This window comes from Oenanthe melanoleuca, chromosome 25, assembly GCF_029582105.1.
Source record: "Oenanthe melanoleuca isolate GR-GAL-2019-014 chromosome 25, OMel1.0, whole genome shotgun sequence".
NCBI classification, from domain to species: domain Eukaryota; kingdom Metazoa; phylum Chordata; class Aves; order Passeriformes; family Muscicapidae; genus Oenanthe; species Oenanthe melanoleuca.
The window spans coordinates 1,079,932-1,096,424 of NC_079358.1; the positions used below are offsets into that span (position 1 = coordinate 1,079,932).

Below are 16,493 nucleotides of genomic sequence, written 5' to 3' on the forward strand. Positions count from 1 at the left end.
CTCCGCACCCACCAAAGGCGGAGATGAAATCAATTAAACAAATAAATTAAACAAACCAATTAAACAAACCAATTAAACAAATGAACGGCGGCTCGGGAGGCCACGCCCCCTCCTTGACCACGCCCCCTCTTTGGCCACGCCCACGCGCTCCCGCCCTGCCCGCCCGCGCCCGGCGTGTCCCTCTGCGCCTCCCGTAGCGGCCGGGCTGCGGCGGCGGCGGCGGCCCCGGTGAGTGCGGGGCCCCCGCGGCCTCTCGGTCGCACCGCGGCTCCCTCAGCGACACGGCCGAGCCCTCCCGCTCCCCCCGGGGCTCCACAGAGCGGCCGCGCTGCTCCGGCCCCCGGTGTGACCGGGAATGGGGAGCGGAACCCGCGGGCAGCACGTGGGAGGCACCGGGGGGAACGGGCCGCGCTCGGTGCGCAGCGACCGGGGGTTTATTTTTATTTAATTCGGAGATCTTCTGGTCGCTGCACACTCGGAAATTCTGTCACAGATTTTAAAAGGAGTCAGCAGCTGTCGGGGGATTCTCTGAATCCTCCAAGGAGGAATCAAGGTGCAGGGATTGAATTAAAGCCTTTGGGTGGATTGAAGTGTGTTAAGCCACGCTTAAAGTAGAAATAAATCAGCAAGTTTTACTGGAGCTGTAGCGCTTTTAGTCAGTAAAAAGATTCCATAGTAGTAGTGTTATAAATTAGAAACAGAGTCTCGATATTCAGCAAAATTTCGATTGGTTTGTTTTATATAGACAGGGGAAAACGTGAGGGGTCACAGCCCGAACTTGGTTTGCAGCTCCCTTTTTATAGCCTGGTTTTCCTTGTAGCAATCAATAATTGTTATTGTTTTGTTGTAATAATTCTGCAAGGTAAGCAGTGGTGGTCAAAGAAACTTCCAAACTTCGTGGGACAGCTCTTGGGACAATTGGCCATGGAACCATCGGGTCTTGGTGGATAAAAAACAGGAGAAGTGGGAAGTTTGATCTTTAGCAGATAGTTTGGGATTGATCACACAAAGGCAGAAAATCTGGTTCTACAAAAAACCTTTTTTTTTTCTTTTACAAATTGATATACACAATATTCATAACAGGGGGATTTAAACAGAGTGGGTTTATTCATATATTTCCCTTTATCTACGTCCCTGTTATTTTTTTATTTTAAGTATTCTGGTTTATACAAGCTCCAAAATTGTTATGATGAACACGAATCATTTCTCAACTGTCACAACTTGAAATTTAAAAGTATGAACAGAATTCAGTCTTTGTGACTCCTTAATTTCCCTAGTTGTGGCTGAGAAAGGAGCTTCCCTTTCCCTGCTTTCTTTGCAGCTAAAACTGATGTGAAACCAACCACGTGGAGCAGGATTTTCACTAAAATGACCAAAAATTCCTCTGCAGGATGAGATCTTCACTCATTCCTGAAATAGCAGGAGTGGGGGTTGTTTTCCTGTGTTTATTTTAGTTGGATGAATGAAAGCAGAGTTCCCACCCTCCCCTGTGGGGCTGTTTTCCCACTCCCTGCAGTAACAGGTGCAATTCTGTGCAGGTGAAGCAGCTTTGTCTTGTTCTGCACCAATTCCACTGAGGCAGCAGCTCCTCCTGAGGAATTAAGGTAATTAATATTCCCTTTGAATGAACTCATTGCACCCCAGAATTCTCAAAGCATCCTTGCTAGGCTCTGTGAAAAAATGCCAACAGAGATGGCAAAACCTCTTTATTTCATTCTTTGCCTTTATTTGTGCATCACAGCTGCTGAATGTTTTGTTTTGGGTTTTTCCTGTGCTGGAACCAAGGATGGCTGAGCAGTAGATACTGATAAATGATTGGGATGGAGCTGGAGGCACAGAAGCACCTTCAGCCTCTGCATTATTCCAGTTCCTTCACAAGAATTGCTGCTGCAGCTCTTACATCTCTGAACAGCTGCAGTTAAAATTCCTTTTCCAGTCACTCCCAACAAAATACTGCTCTCCTCACTAGGAGTATGAAATACCTTCACTTACAAAGTATTTTAAAGTATTTTTTCCTGTTCATGTCTGTAAGAAAATGCCACATAATTAAAATAATAGTTTTATTAGCTTTATTTACACTTGATTAGATTTAAAAAAAAAAAAAAAAAAAGTGGAATTATTTTTCTTTTAAACTATTTGTAATGTTTCTTTTTTAATGGCATGGTATTTATGTTATTATTTTATTAATAATTTTTCTTAGGCAAGTGGTGCTGATCACCAGTCTGTGTCACTGCAGAGCATCTGACACTTGGTCTGAATTATTTGTGTGCCTTGTCATGAAGATCTTTCAACACAAACACTTCTCTACCTGCATAAGATAATCAGGCATAAAAAAATCAATTAAAATATCCACTTCTGTTCCTGCAGAAAAATGCTGAGAAGTCTGAGAGGACTCATCTGCCATTCTCTGAAGGTGAGTTCTGTAAGAACCTCCAATATTTCAACTTTCCCATGGCCTGGAATGACAATTCACAGCTGTAAAAAGTGAGATTCTTCTTACATTTATCAGCTAAAACTTTGGTGGTTCCTCTGAGCTGGGGCTGTAAACTCCCACTGTGGGCTGAGGAAAGGGCTGGTCTGGCATTTCCACATTTCCCTGAGCAGGAAAACCAGGATGCTGAGATCCTGCACCTTCCATTCAGGTGTTTCTCAGGAAATTCCACTTGCTCTGCATGGCTGGAGCATCCAGAGGAAGAAGCCACCAGCCTTGCACAAAGCCTGTGCTGCTAATGGGAAGAATTTTGCCAAAAATCACAGAATCAGGGAATATCCTGAGCTGGAAGGGACCCACAAGGATCATGGAGTCATCTCCAACAATCCCACCCTGTGCTGGGAGCTCCAGAGGCTCCTTGGGGCTGTGCCCATTTTTGGGGAGCCTGGGCACCCTCTGGGGCAAGAACCTTCCCTGTTTTTCATTTTCTGAGCCACAAAGTGGCTCAGTGCTCTGGGTGAGCATGGTGATAACAAACTCCCAGCAGCCTGTGTTATCCTGAGAGCCTCATTAAACCCCAAACAGCAGCAGAGCTCATGGTGCTGGTCTGGAATGGTTTTCTGATGGAAAAGAGTTCCAGCTGTTTTTGCTGCTGCCTTTTCCAGGATTTTCCCCTCCAGCACAGGAATGTGGCTGCAGCTGCATTTTGCAGCTCTGGCTGTGAGTGCTTCCCTTCCTGGGCCTGGGATCCCTGGAAAAACAGGAGCAGCCTGGGATCCCTGGAAAAACAGGAGCAGCCTGGGATCTCTGGAAAAACAGGAGCAGCCTGGGATCCCTGGAAAAACAGGAGTAACCTGGGATCCCTGGAAAAACAGGAGCAGCCTGGGATCCCTGGAACAGACAGGAATAAACTCAGGATCCCTGGGAGGTGCAGGAGCAGCTCAGCATTCCCAGATCCATGGAAGATGCAGGAACAGCCCAGCATTCCCAGATCCCTGGGAGGTGCAGGAGCAGCTCAGCATTCCCAGATCCCTGGGAGAACCAGGCATTCCCAGATCCATGGAAGATGCAGGAACAGCTCCACCTCATGGCTCAGCACTCCTGATTCATCCCCAGGCACCACGTGATGATTTGCTGCCATTTCAGGGATCCCAGGGAGGCCCCTCCTGTCCTTTGGAGATGGAAACTTCCCCAAAATCTGGAGATGGGAGAGCCCAGTGCAGGTTTTGAGCTCTCTGGGTGTTCCTGCCATTCCAAAGCCCAGGGATGGATGCTGAGCTTTTGTTCAGGAGGGACCCAGGGCCACCTTGCTGCTCTAAACTCAAAATATAAAATGCTTCAGCAGGAGTGCCCTGAGCCATCAGCATTAAAATGTGGATTTTTGTAAATGGAAACAGTGACTGGTGAAATGCAAGTCTGTATCTCTGGGACTCTGCACTCCACCTCACTGCCTGTGTTGACTTTGTAGCACCTGAAAGAGGTGAGTTTCCCTCTCCAGGTGCTTGGGAGCTGCTTCCACACCCAGAGCCCACAAAGGCCAAGTTCCAAAGCACCAGGAGGTTCCAGGGGGTTTTGGGAAAAAGCTGTCATGCTGACTGTAAAATAATGTCATTGCAGGGGACAGGTGGGGTCATTTACAGAGAGCATGTGCTGTACTGATGGAAAAAAATACAAATTTAATGTGTTTGGCTGCAAGACCAGAGGAGTGGACTTAAAATCTCCTCACATTTGCATTCTGACTTCCTTCAGAGAGCTCATGAGGAGCTGGCTTGTGTCCCATAGAGATTCCAGGTCCTGCTGAGCTCAGTTTGAGATTGCTGATATTGGTTTGATGAAGCATCATTCAGCTCAAGGCTGTATCTGCACATCCCTAAAATCTGAACACTGAGCAAGAAGTTCATCCTTGTTTTATTTTCCTTCACCACTGCTCTGGTCAGGGATAAGGATTTGTGTGATTGAAAGGATGAGCAGGGAGCTTCCAAAGCTCACACTCACCTGGGGCTTGAGGAGGAGGGAATGTGGGATCACAGAATGGACTGGGCTGGGAGGGACCAAACCCCATCCAGCCTGGCCTTGGACACTTCCAGGGATCCAGGGGCAGCTTCTCTGAGCACCCTGTTCAAGGGAAATGAGAGGGACTCTGATTCCAGGCTGGCATTTTCTGTAGTTATTCATGTATTAAATTGGGATCTTTGTGCCTCACTCAAAGCTGTAAATTGTCACCTCCATGGATTTTAAGCTAAACAGAGCCAAATAAGCCATCTTAAAGGATCATTTGGATTTGAGAAGGAAAAGGGCAAGGTGGGAACAAGATGTGTGCTGGGTGATCTCCCTATTTGCACTGCAGCTGTTTGTTCCAGACTGATTTAATTCCTTCCCTGACAGGAGGGCAAGTGCCCAAATGCTGATTCAGGCATCTGGAATGTGGGTAATCCCCCTCTCACTGGAGCCCTTGTGGCTTTGCAGTGGCCCCCTGAGGAGCCCTGGGGTGGCAGCAGAGCTGTGTCATGCCATCCCTGCCTCTGAGCTTTGCATTCTGCTGCTCTCACCCAAAAATAGGAAACTGCTGGCTCTGTTCAGCTGCAACTGGCCCTGGCAGTGCTGTGAGGGGCTCTCAGCTTCTCCCAGAGCCTGTCTGGAGGATGCACTTTCTAAATCACTGACAAATGTTTGTGTTTTCTTTCACCACAGCATAATAAAATGCTTGTCCTGCCACTGCTCACTTTCTTGCCTGTTTTGGCTGGGCTTTGCAGGCAGGCTTCAGCAGCCTGTCTGGGGAAAAATGAATTAATCAGCTTAGCTGGCTGTTTTGGTTTCTCAGCCACGTCTGTATCCTAATGCCAGAGTCTGGATGCAGGGACACAGTCAGGGAAATCAGTGAGGGAGTGTAATTATAAATAGCAAATAGTGGGCAGAGCTGCACTAATCCCTCAGTAATTGAGGTGATTATGGGTTGCTAGACAGCCTGAATTTTCAGGGTGCTGCCACTCCTCAGTGTAGGCAGAAACGTGGTGGGCACTTCATGTCTGCATGTGGGATCTTAAGGAATTTTGTGGGGTAAAACTCAAGTGCAGGGCTTCAGGTGGGAATGGTTTCAGTGCAGAAACTGGAATTTCTGGGCTGAAATTTCCAGGATTTTGGGGCTGAAATCCCCAGGGTTTGGGTCTTGAAATTCCATGGATTTGGAGGCTGAAATTCCCAGGATTTTGGGGCTGGAATCCCCAGGGCTTGGGTCTTAAAATTCCAAGGATTTGCAGGCTGGAATTCCCAGGGTTTAGGGGCAGGAGTTCCCAAGGTTTGGGTCTTAAAATTCCAAGGATTTGGGGGCTAAAATTCCCAGGATTTTGGGGCTGAAATTCTGAGAGTTCAAAGCTTGGAGTCCCCATGTTTTTGGGGCCAGAATTCCAAGGGTTTGGGGCAGAAATTCCCAGGATTCTGGGGCTAAAATTCCCAGGATTTTCAGGCTGGAACTCACAGGGTTCTGGGCTGAGTATTCCAGGATTTTGAGGCCAAAATTTCCAGGTTTTTGGGGCCAGAATTCCTGGGGTTTTGGGACAGGATTTCCCAGGGTTTGGGTGTTAAAATTCCATGGATTTGGAGGCTGAAATTCCCAGGATTTTGGGGCTGAAATTCCCAGAGTTTGGGGCCAAAATTCCCAGGATTTTCAGGCTGAAATTCTGAGAGTTAAAAGCTTGGAGTCCCCAGGTTTTCGGGGCCAGAATTCCAAGGGTTTGGGGTCTTAAAATTCCAAGGATTTTGGGGCTGGAACTCACAGGGTTCTGGGCTGAGTATTCCAGGATTTTGAGGCCAAAATTTCCAGGTTTTTGGCATCAGTATTCTTGGGGTTTTGGGGCTGGAATCCCCAGGGTTTGGATCTTAAAATTCCCAGGATTTGGAGGCTGAAATTCCCATGATTTTGGGGCAGAAATTCCCAGTATCCCAGTATCTAAATGTGCAATCTGGTTCTACAGCATGTGGGTTTTCATGCTGAGTTCCCATGCTAATGATGAGTTTCCATTCTAATTGCAATCAGAGTTCAGCCCAGGGTTGCACGTGCCTCGGCAGGATCACAGAGCAGACTCCTGCCTTGTTTTCCAGCAATCCTGGGCTGCTGACAGCTTTGTTGTCCCTTTGTCCCCTCAGCTGGAGCGTGGCTGTGCCCTGCACACAGCACACAGGGGTGGCCTGAGCTCCGTGTCCAGCCCAGAAAGGCCCCGAGCAGTTTTCCACACCAGCGAGAGCGACCCGGTGAGTGAGAGCCACCCTGTCCCTGCTGGGGACAGAGACAGTGCTGGTGACACCCTGTTCCTGCTGGGGACACAGTCCTGAGTGCCACCCTGTCCCTGCTGGGGACACAACCTGTCCTGAGTGCCACCCTGTCCCTGCTGGGGACACAGTGCTGAGTGCCACCAGTGTCCCTGCTGGGGACACAGTCCTGAGTGCCACCAGTGTCCCTGCTGGGAACACAACCTGTCCTGAGTGCCACCCTGTCCCTGCTGGGGACACAACCTGTCCTGAGTGCCACCCTGTCCCTACTGGGGACAGAGACAGGTCTGGTGCCATCCCTGTCCCTGCTGGGGACACAAACAGTGCTGGTGCCACCCTGTCCCTGCTGGGGACACAGTGCTGAGTGCCACCCTGTCCCTGCTGGGGACACAACCTGTCCTGAGTGCCACCCTGTCCCTGCTGGGGACACAGTCCTGAGTGCCACCCTGTCCCTGCTGGGGATAGAGACAGTGCTGGTGACATCCCTGTCCCTGCTGGGGACACAGACAGGTCTGGTGACACCCTGTCCCTGCTGGGGACAGAGACAGTGCTGAGTGTCACCAGGGGACACAGCCACTCCTGGGTGTCACCCCTGTCCCTTCTGGGGACACAGCCAGTCCTGAGTGTCACCAGGGGACAAAACCAGTCCTGAGTGTCACCAGTGTCCCTGCTGGGGACACAGCCACTCCTGGGTGTCACCACTGTCCCTGCTGGGGACACAGCCACTCCTGGGTGTCACCAGGGCCGTGCTGGGAGCCAGCAGTGCTGCCTGGCACTGTGCTGCTGTTCCAGCAATGGGGGGGCACAGCCCTAAGGCAGGGCCCAGCCCCAAGGAGCAGCCATGGCAGGAGAGAGCTCCTGGGAGCAGTATTGATCCCTCTCCAGAGCTGCACACACCAGGGGGTGTTGCAGGAGCTGGGATGTGCCTTAGCTTGTCATCAGCCACCATGAATTTCAACTTTTTCCCTGGAAAAGCCTCCCTGAGCTGGCTATGAAGGGGATAAAAAAACCACACCCCAGATGACCTCAGCCCAGCTCTGCAGCATCACAATTCCAGCCTCACACTCTGTCTCAAGCACAAAATGAAGGGCAATAAATGAATGGAAGGAGCCTTTGAGGTGCTTTTCTGCTGCCTGTGTAATTGGAGCCTCTCAGTGCTGATTCCTCAGGGTCTCTATGGAAACAGCAGCAGGAGATGATCTGCTGCACGTGACCCCTGTGTCTCCATGGATTGCACAGCACAGGCCAGATGGCCACCATTGTCCCCTCTGTCCTGTGCCTGCCTTTTGGTTGCCAGGCAACTGGCTCTGGCATTCTGACTTGTTCCTGAGCTTTTTTGGCCAGCTCAGCCCTCTCCAGGCTCGCTGGGTCACTCAGCAGCAAAGCCTGGGGCACCCCAGCTCCTGCCCCAGACAATCCCATTGAAATGGGACTAAAAAAAACATTAAACATGAAATTCTTCATCAGAGTTTGTGTACCTTTCCATTAGCACAGCTCCAAGTGACTAAACATGACCCACATTATGTAGGAGGGTGAAGGAATCTGCCCAAAGTCATGCAGGGATGAAGCTGAGAATGGAATCCTGTTCTTGTTTGGGCCATGGAAAAGCACAGGTGCTGTTGGTCTGTGTCTGCCACGTGCAGAACTCCAGGGAATGCACAGGCTGAAATCAGTTGGAGCAGTGCTCCTGGAGAAGGTGCAGTTTCCTCTGAAGCTCCAGGGATGATGTGGAAAGGTCTGGTTTTCCTCTGGAATCCAGTGGAAAGAAGGTTCCTTGCTGTTCCAAATCTCAGTTTTTATCTGGGTAGGAAATGTTTGGCTCCTCCCCTGGCTGGAGCATCTCCCAGTGGGATGATGGAATTTTATCAGTCATGCACTGGGACTCAATGGCCATTAACAGGAGATATCTCCTGGAGGGAGGATGGGCTGTGGGAAGATAAAGATGATTGCCCAGCTGGTTTAAAGATGGCCCATGAGCAGATAATGTGTGCCAGGAGATCAGGGTCACTGCCCCAGCTGGTTTAACAGATGGGGACAGAATCCACATTTCTGGCCACACCACCCCAGTAAGAGGACACTGGCTCCCTGTGCACCCTGCTGTGTCCAGGAGAGGCATCCCCAGGGTGACAGTTCCCATTTTCCTCTGCAGGCCAAGCACACGGAGCAGCACGAGGGTCGCCTGTACAACATCCCCCTGGAGGAGGTGACTGCTGTGTTCCCCCATGGGCTGCCCCCTCGCTTCCAGCAGCAGGTAGGGATGCACTCAGGGTGCCCAGAGCAGCTCTGCCTGCCCCTGGATCCCTGGAAGTGTCCAGGGCCAGGTTGGATGGGGTTTGGAACAACCTGGGACAGTGGGAGGTGTCCCTGCCCATGGGTGATCTTTAAGGTCCTGTCCAACCCAAACCATTCCAAATCCATTGGTGACTGTGATGTTTTCCTGTAGGAATGAGAGACTGCAGTTAGTTATTCCTGTCCCTCGCTGTTTTCAACATCTAAAAGAGATGAGTCAACCACCCAGAGCAGCAGCAGAAGAGTTTGAGGGTTCCACCTCAGGCAGCCTTCATTCCAGTGTTTTTCATCTCTAACATCCAAGCACATTATGAATTACAGAAATATTTTCCATGGTTCTATTTCTGTGTGAAACAGGCTGTCTCCTGAAACAATCTTGTCTCCTGATTTGTGTGGTGAGGCAGAGATGTGCCAGGCTCTGCTCTGAGAGTCAGGACAGATTCCTTAGCTGTGCACATCCAGGTCACTGAGTTGGATTCATGGTCAGGTTGTCACCCCCACCTCAATCTGTGGGAACAGGGTGGGACAGCTGATCCAAAAAACCCTTTCCAGGCACAGCAAGGACAAGCAGCACTTTTCACTGAGGGGAAGCAGCACTTCACCAACCCTGTGGGTGCTGCTGGGCACAGAGGGCAGAGCTGGGGGTGCTGGCAGCCTGCAGGCAGGGCTGGGGACAGCTGTGTGGGGACAGCTTGGTGACATCTGCTCCTTTCTCAGATCAGGACCTTCAACGAGGCGCGGCTGATGGTGCGCCGGCCGGCCCTGGAGCTCCTGGGATACCTGAAGGGCTCCAACTTCAGGCACCCTGCTGTCAGATACGTGATCTGTATCCTTCTCTGCAGCCTGGGGTGGAGAGAAACACAGCAGCAGAGAGGGTTGAGCTGGCTGAGTCTCCAGGAGGTGTTTGTGCCACTGTCTGTGGTCAGTGCAGGGACTCAGAGCTTGGAGACCTTTATTGTAACTCATGGCACAGAGCTACAGGCTGGGTCAGCACACAGAGCATGGGCTCTGCTCAGTGGGGTGGTTTGGAAAACAGCTGTCTGCCAATAAAGGCAGGAGCTTCTCTTTGAAATGGAGAATGTAAACTCCCTTCCTCCAAATTATTATAATACTGAAATTAAGGGGCTCTCAGGCAAAGATAGGGGAATTAGGAATAACAATTCTTTACTAGGAAAATTAAAATAGAAATACAGTATTACACAGAACAATCCCAAACCCTGCCAGAGTCAGAATCCAAGCTGACACCCGTCAGTCAGTCAGGGTGTTGGCACAGTCCCATTCAATGGTGGCTGCATCCTCCTGCAGTGGCAGATGTGGTTCAGCTGGAGCAGTGCTCCTGGAGAAGGTGCAGTTTCCTCTGAAGCTCCAGGGATGATGTGGAAAGGTCTGGTTTTCCTCTAGGATCCAGTGGGAAGAAGGTTCCTTGGTGTCCAAAATGTCAGTTTTTCTCTGGGTAGGAAAGGCTTGGCTCCTCCCCTGGCTGGAGCATCTCCCAGTGGGATGATGGAATTTTATCAGTCATGCCCTGGGACTCAGTGGCCATTAACAGGAGATATCTCCTGGAGGGAGGATGGGCTGTGGGAAGATAAAGATGATTGCCCAGCTGGTTTAAAGATGGCCCATGAGCAGATAATGTGTGCCAGGAGATCAGGGTCACTGCCCCAGCTGGTTTAACAGATGGGGACAGAATCCACATTTCTGGTCACACCAACTCAGCACAGGGGCACAGGGAGAAGGAGCTCTGGGTTTGCTGGATGAAATGCCATCCTTGCTTTGATGAGCTCTGAACTCTCTTCATGCTCTTTCTGAAGGAATCACACTCAAGTACAAACTGAAGAGGTTTTTCAGAGATTTTCCTTGACAGTCCTTGTTGGAGATGGTGAGAGAGGAACAGGGAAGACCATGACCCTGTGCCATGTGGTTCACTACTGCTCGAGGCAGGGCTGGCTGGTGCTGCACATCCCTGATGGTGAGAAAAGCAGGGCTCTGTAACCACCAAACACCAAAAAAGCTGCTTCAGGAGCTGTGGGATAACCCACCACAATCTAGGCTTGTTTTTCTTTAGTGGAGAAGGCTCATGAAACACAAAATAAAGTAGAACAGAATTACTCTCACCTCCTCACATGTACTTAAGCCAGTCTGGTTTAACAAGCATGGGAAGAGTTTGGGGTCTGAGCCCTCCCCTGATCCCAAGGGAGAATTCTCCACTAAGGATGGAGCTGCATCCACCTCTGGGGTCCCAGCACAGTAAAAACATGGAGCTATTGAAATGAATCCAGAGAAGGCACCAAGATGATCAGAGAGATCAGCTCTGCTGGGAGGAAAGGCTGGGAGAATTGGGATTGTTCATCCTGGAGAAGAAAAGTCTCTGGGTTTATCTCATTGTGACCTTCCAGGACCTAATGGGGCTACAAGAAAAATGGAGAGAGACCATTTACAAGGGAGTGGAGGGACAGGAGATTGCCAGAGGTCAGGGTTAGATGGGATATAGGGAAGAAATTCCTCCCTGGGAGGGTGGGGAGACCCTGGCACAGGTGCCCAGAGCAGCTGTGGCTGCCCCTGGATCCCTGGAAGTGCCCCAGGCCAGGTTGGATATTGGGGCTTGGAGCAACCTGGGATAGTGGAAGATGTCTCTGCTCATGGCACTTTAAGGTCCCTCCCAACCCAAACCATTCCATGATTCTGTGACTTTCCTTACCAGAATTTCAGATTAAGGACAAGCAGCACAAACACCCCCACCTCATACCATTATTTTGACTAAAAAAAAAAAAAAAAAAAAAAAAAAAAAAAAAAAAAATTCAAAACAACTGTTTTCTTTTGCTCACAGCTCATCTCTGGGTGAAGAACTGCAAGGAGCTTTTGCAGTCTTCTTACAACAAAGACAGGCTGGATCAGCCTCTGCAGGCCTCAGTCTGGCTCAAGAACTTCAAAGCCTGCAATGAACGTTTCCTGCAAGAGGTTTGTGCCTGCAAACCCCCCCCAGTGCCTGTGCTGGGCTTCAGGTGCTGCAGGAAAAGCACCTGAGATCCCCTTTGGTGCTGGATTCTTCTCCCACATTCTGCAATCCAGCATTGCTTTGCCTCCTTTCATCCCCAAGCTAATCAGAGTTTTCTTCCCACAGATAAAAACACAAAAAAAATACACGTGGGGCAAAAGAGAAAGCACAGAGGAGGGAAAACCTTTGAGGGAAGTGGTGGAGCAGGTAAGGAACAAGCACTGCTGTGGTCTCACCTTGAACCAGAGGATCCCACCTCTGTGGGGTCAGAATTTGTGGAACAAATTTAGATTTCTCCTAATGATCTTAGAGATGTGACTCCTGGGAAATAGAAAGTGTCTCACTATCACCAAAAGATATTGTGGTGGATCTGTAAAAAAATTGTCCAGAGAATTTGGACAGGTTTTTTTTTCCTACTTCTCTCTGAGGAAATATTTTCCTGAACCAGTTGGAGGAGGGACTGCTTGAATCTGTTTCCTAGAGGGAAATTTTCTCCCAAATTTACCCTAAATCCAAAGTTAGAATTTCAAATTCCCAGGGTTTTGATGCTCCAACTGCTCCTTGGAAAGGAACTAACAGGGTGTTGACTGTCAGTTTGTCTTCCCTTGATAAGTGAACTCCACTCTCCTAGCAGAAAATGCAGCTGAGCCTTTGTACCAGAGGATCCATCTCTTTGTGGAACAGATTTCTCCTAAAGATCTTAGAGATGTGACTCCTGGGAAATAGAAAGTGTCTCACTATCACCAAAAGATATTGTGGTAGATCTGTAAAAAAATTGTCCAGAGAATTTGGACAGGTTTTTTCCCACTTCTCTCTGAGGAAATATTTCCCTGAACCAGTTGGAGGAGGGACTGCTTGAATCTGTTTCCTAGAGGGAAATTTTCTCCCAAATTCACCCTAAATCCAAAGTTAGAATTTCAAATTCCCAGGGTTTTGATGCTCCAACTGCTCCTTGGAGAGGAACAAAGAGTTTTTGACTGTCAGTTTGTCTTCCCTTGATAAGAGAAGTGAACTTCACTCTCCTAGCAGAAAATGCAGCTGAGCCTTTGTACCAGAGGATCCATCTCTTTGTGGAACAGATTTCTCCTAAAGATCTTAGAGATGTGACTGGGAAATAGAAGATGTCTCACTATCAGCAGAGATATTGTGGTGGATCTGTAAAAAAATTGTCCAAAGAATTTGGACAGGTTTTTTCCCACTTCTCTCTGAGGAAATATTTTTCTGAACCAGTTGGAGGAGGGACTGCTTGACTCTGTTTCCTAGAGGGAAATTTTCTCCCAGATTTACCCTAAATCCAAAGTTAGAATTTCAAATTCCCAGGGTTTTGATGCTCCAACTGCTCCTTGGAAAGGAACAAAGAGTTGTTGACTGTCAGTTTGTCTTCCCTTGAGTAAAAGAACTTCACTCTCTTACCACAAAATGCAGCTGAGCCTTTGTACCAGAGGATCCATCTCTTTGTGGAACAGATTTCTCCTAAAGATCTTAGAGATGTGACTGGGAAATAGAAAGTGTCTCACTATCACCAAAAGATATTGTGGTGGATCTGTAAAAAAATTGTCCAGAGAATTTGGACAGGTTTTTTTTTCCTACTTCTCTCTGAGGAAATATTTCCCTGAACCAGTTGGAGGAGGGACTGCTTGAATCTGTTTCCTAGAGGGAAATTTTCTCCCAAATTTACCCTAAATCCAAAGTTAGAATTTCCAATTCCCAGGGTTTTGATGCTCCAACTACTCCTTGGAAAGGAACGAACAGGGTGTTGACTGTCAGTTTGTCTTCCCTTGATAAGAGAAGTGAACTCCACTCTCTTGGCAGGAAATTGAGCTGTGCCTGTGCTCCCTGCAGGGTCTGGCTCGTGCCAGGAGTGCCAGTGATGCCGTGGGGGTGCTGCTGAGGGAGCTGAAGCTGCAGAGTCACCGCGGCTCCTTCCGGCTCCTGGTGGCCGTGGATGGAGTCAACGCCCTCTGGGGCAGGACCACGCTGAGGAAGGAGGACAAGAGTCCTGTGAGGATTGGGATTTCCTTTGGGGCTGCCTAAAAAACAAAATTAAGGGAGTGAAAAGTGGTTGTGTTTATTGAAGGGTTTTCAGATAAAGCCTCCCAGGGGTTATACCCAAAAAACGGATGATGGGTCATTTTTATTTTTGCTTTTTTTTACATTTTTACTTTTATAAGTTTGGTCAATTTGCAGATTGGGTGTTAATCTTCAATTACAGCACCAGGTATTGAAGTGATTTATCCCAAGGTTGCTCCCCCTAACTCACTTTTGTTTCCATTTCTCATGGAAAAGTGAGGTGTGCTCAATTCCCAAATCTGTTGTGTCTGACCAAAATGAGGAAACTGCAGCTAACACTGTATGGAGTTCAGAGTTACACACTAAAAAATTGCAGGGTTATAAATATATGTAAAATATAAAAGCTCCAATCCTAAAGGATCATTGTCCCCCTCATCATTCCCCCAGAGCTCTGCCCTGATTCCTGCTGCAGGGGGGAGCAGGGAGGGTGTTTGGTTCAATAGTTATTTGTTCTCTGGCAATCCCTGAAAATATTCAGGATTTGGAGGGGCCTGAAAGGTTCAAATTGTGCTTTAGACAATTTTGACTGTGTCTCCCTGAGACAGAAATGCAGGTGGGTGTTGGAGAGGCAGGGCCTGGGTGTTGCTTAGTGCAGCATGACTCAGGCTCTGTGCTGCAGGGCTAAGGGAAAGCAGAGAAAAAAACGTGCCTGGAGGATACAAATGATCCTGCCAGCCTAATGGGAAGGAGGGGAGGGGAATTCATGTGTCAGACAGAAACTGCTGGCAATAAAAAAGTGATGCAGGCAATCTCCAACAGGTCTGCCCAGAGGAGCTGACACTCGTGCACAACCTCAGGAAGATGCTGATGAACGACTGGGTGAGTTCCTGGCACTGCCAGCAAGTCAAGGTGCCACAAAGCCAAAGCTGCCAGTTCAGCCCTGCTGAATTAGAGCACAGCATCAGTGTCTCACCAGGGTTGGTGACACCAGCTGAGGACAATGGGAACAGCTCAGATGTGTGGCAGCATTTCCTGATTCCCCTGCCAAGCTCTGGTGTAGGATCCTGAGCCCTTGGGACAGTTTGGGTTCTGATTTTTTTTGAACTAATGAGAATTTCTGAACATTTTGCTGTAGGAGGTCAACTCCTCCTGCTGCTTTTTCAATCCTCTCAGAGCTAGAATGAGTAGGCTTCAGATTTAGAGGTATAAAGTCCTTTTTAAAGCATTTCACTGTTTGCACAGAAAACCCATTATAGGTAAGAAAAGTTTTCATGGCAGCCCTGGGAACATGAACTGTATTTTCCCTGTGCTCACGTGGATTACTGTGGTCAGGAGCATTATAAAAAGTTAATCTTACAGAATTTTTGAAGAATCCAGATCTCAGAATGGGATGTTAAGGCCCATTCAGGGATGTTAAAGCCCCTTCAGTCCCAGCCCCTGCCATGGCAGGGACACTTCCACTGTCCCAGGCTGCTCCAAGCCCTGGTTTTGGGCACTGCCAGGGATCCAGGGGCAGCCACAGCTGCTCTGGGCACCTGTGCCAGGGCCTCACACCCTCACAGGAACAATTCTTCCCAATATCTCATCTATCCCTGCCCTGTTACTGTGAAACCATCCCTCCTGTCCTGTCCCTCCATCCCTTGTCCCTCTCCAGCTCTCCTGGAGCCCCTTTAGGCTCTGCCAGGGGTTCTGAGCTCTCCCTGCAGCTTTTCCTTCTCCAGGTGAGCACCTCCAGCTCTCCCAGCCCAGCTCCATCATGGAACCTTTGTGGCTCCTCTGTACTTGCTCCAGCAGCTCCATCCTCCAAGAAGATGCCTCAGGGGTTGGTGCTAAACTGGGTTTGCAGCTAACAGGATTTTTATTTCTGATCTGCCTTGCAGAGTGGAGGTGCCATTGTGACCACCCTCAGCCAGACTGGCTCACTCTTCAAGCCCAGCTCAGCCTACACTCCCCAGGAGCTGCTGGGAAAGGTGAGTCACGGCCCCTTTTGGGTTTTTTTCCCACTTCACATCGGGAAACAAACAAAAATCTTGGTTGGTGACCCGGCTCTGTTCAAGGGGACACTGTTCAGGGTCTCTGTGCATCACACACACCTTTGGGCCGTGTCCCCACCCAACCCCCACCACTGACCCTCACTGACCTCTGTCCCCAGGAGGGGTTCGATGCCTTGGACCCTTTTGTGCCCATCCCGGTGCCCAACTACAGCCCCAGGGAGTTCGAGAGCTGCTACGGCTACTACCTGGAGCGCAAGTGGCTGCAGCACGAGAAAGGTGAGTGCGAGGGGAGGGACAGAACCCGGGGAGGGACAAACCCCGGGGCTGTGCCCGCCCTGCGGTGTCCGAGCCGCTCCCCCACCCCTCAATCTGTGTCTCTCCCTCTCGCAGCGCACACGGAGGACGGGAAGGCGGAGCTGCAGTTCCTGAGCGGCTCCAACCCGCGGCAGCTGGACCGGCTGGCGGGGCCCCTATAGCGCAATAAAGGCTCCGTTTCCCCGGTGTCCGT

At 49.5% G+C, this 16,493-nt stretch overlaps 1 protein-coding gene across 4 annotated transcripts; it reads left to right on the forward strand.

The window, feature by feature from the left end:
• Positions 1 to 136: 136 nt before the first annotated feature.
• Positions 137 to 16,487, forward strand: DAP3 (death associated protein 3). 4 transcript variants are annotated; one of them, XM_056510889.1, is made up of 14 exons: positions 137 to 228; positions 1,539 to 1,604; positions 2,368 to 2,413; positions 6,575 to 6,679; positions 8,847 to 8,948; positions 9,704 to 9,812; positions 10,863 to 10,955; positions 11,814 to 11,944; positions 12,108 to 12,188; positions 13,824 to 13,982; positions 14,811 to 14,870; positions 15,872 to 15,961; positions 16,144 to 16,261; positions 16,376 to 16,487. In XM_056510889.1, the coding sequence occupies exons 3-14, from the start codon at positions 2,372 to 2,374 to the stop codon at positions 16,459 to 16,461; spliced, it is 1,176 nt and encodes a 391-aa protein (XP_056366864.1). In that variant the 5' UTR covers positions 137 to 228; positions 1,539 to 1,604; positions 2,368 to 2,371; the 3' UTR covers positions 16,462 to 16,487. The 4 variants fall into 4 exon arrangements, with proteins under 4 accessions (XP_056366864.1, XP_056366862.1, XP_056366866.1 ...); XM_056510887.1 differs by having other exon boundaries at positions 155 to 228; positions 14,808 to 14,870; XM_056510891.1 differs by having other exon boundaries at positions 222 to 553.
• The last annotated feature ends 6 nt before the right edge of the window (positions 16,488 to 16,493 follow it).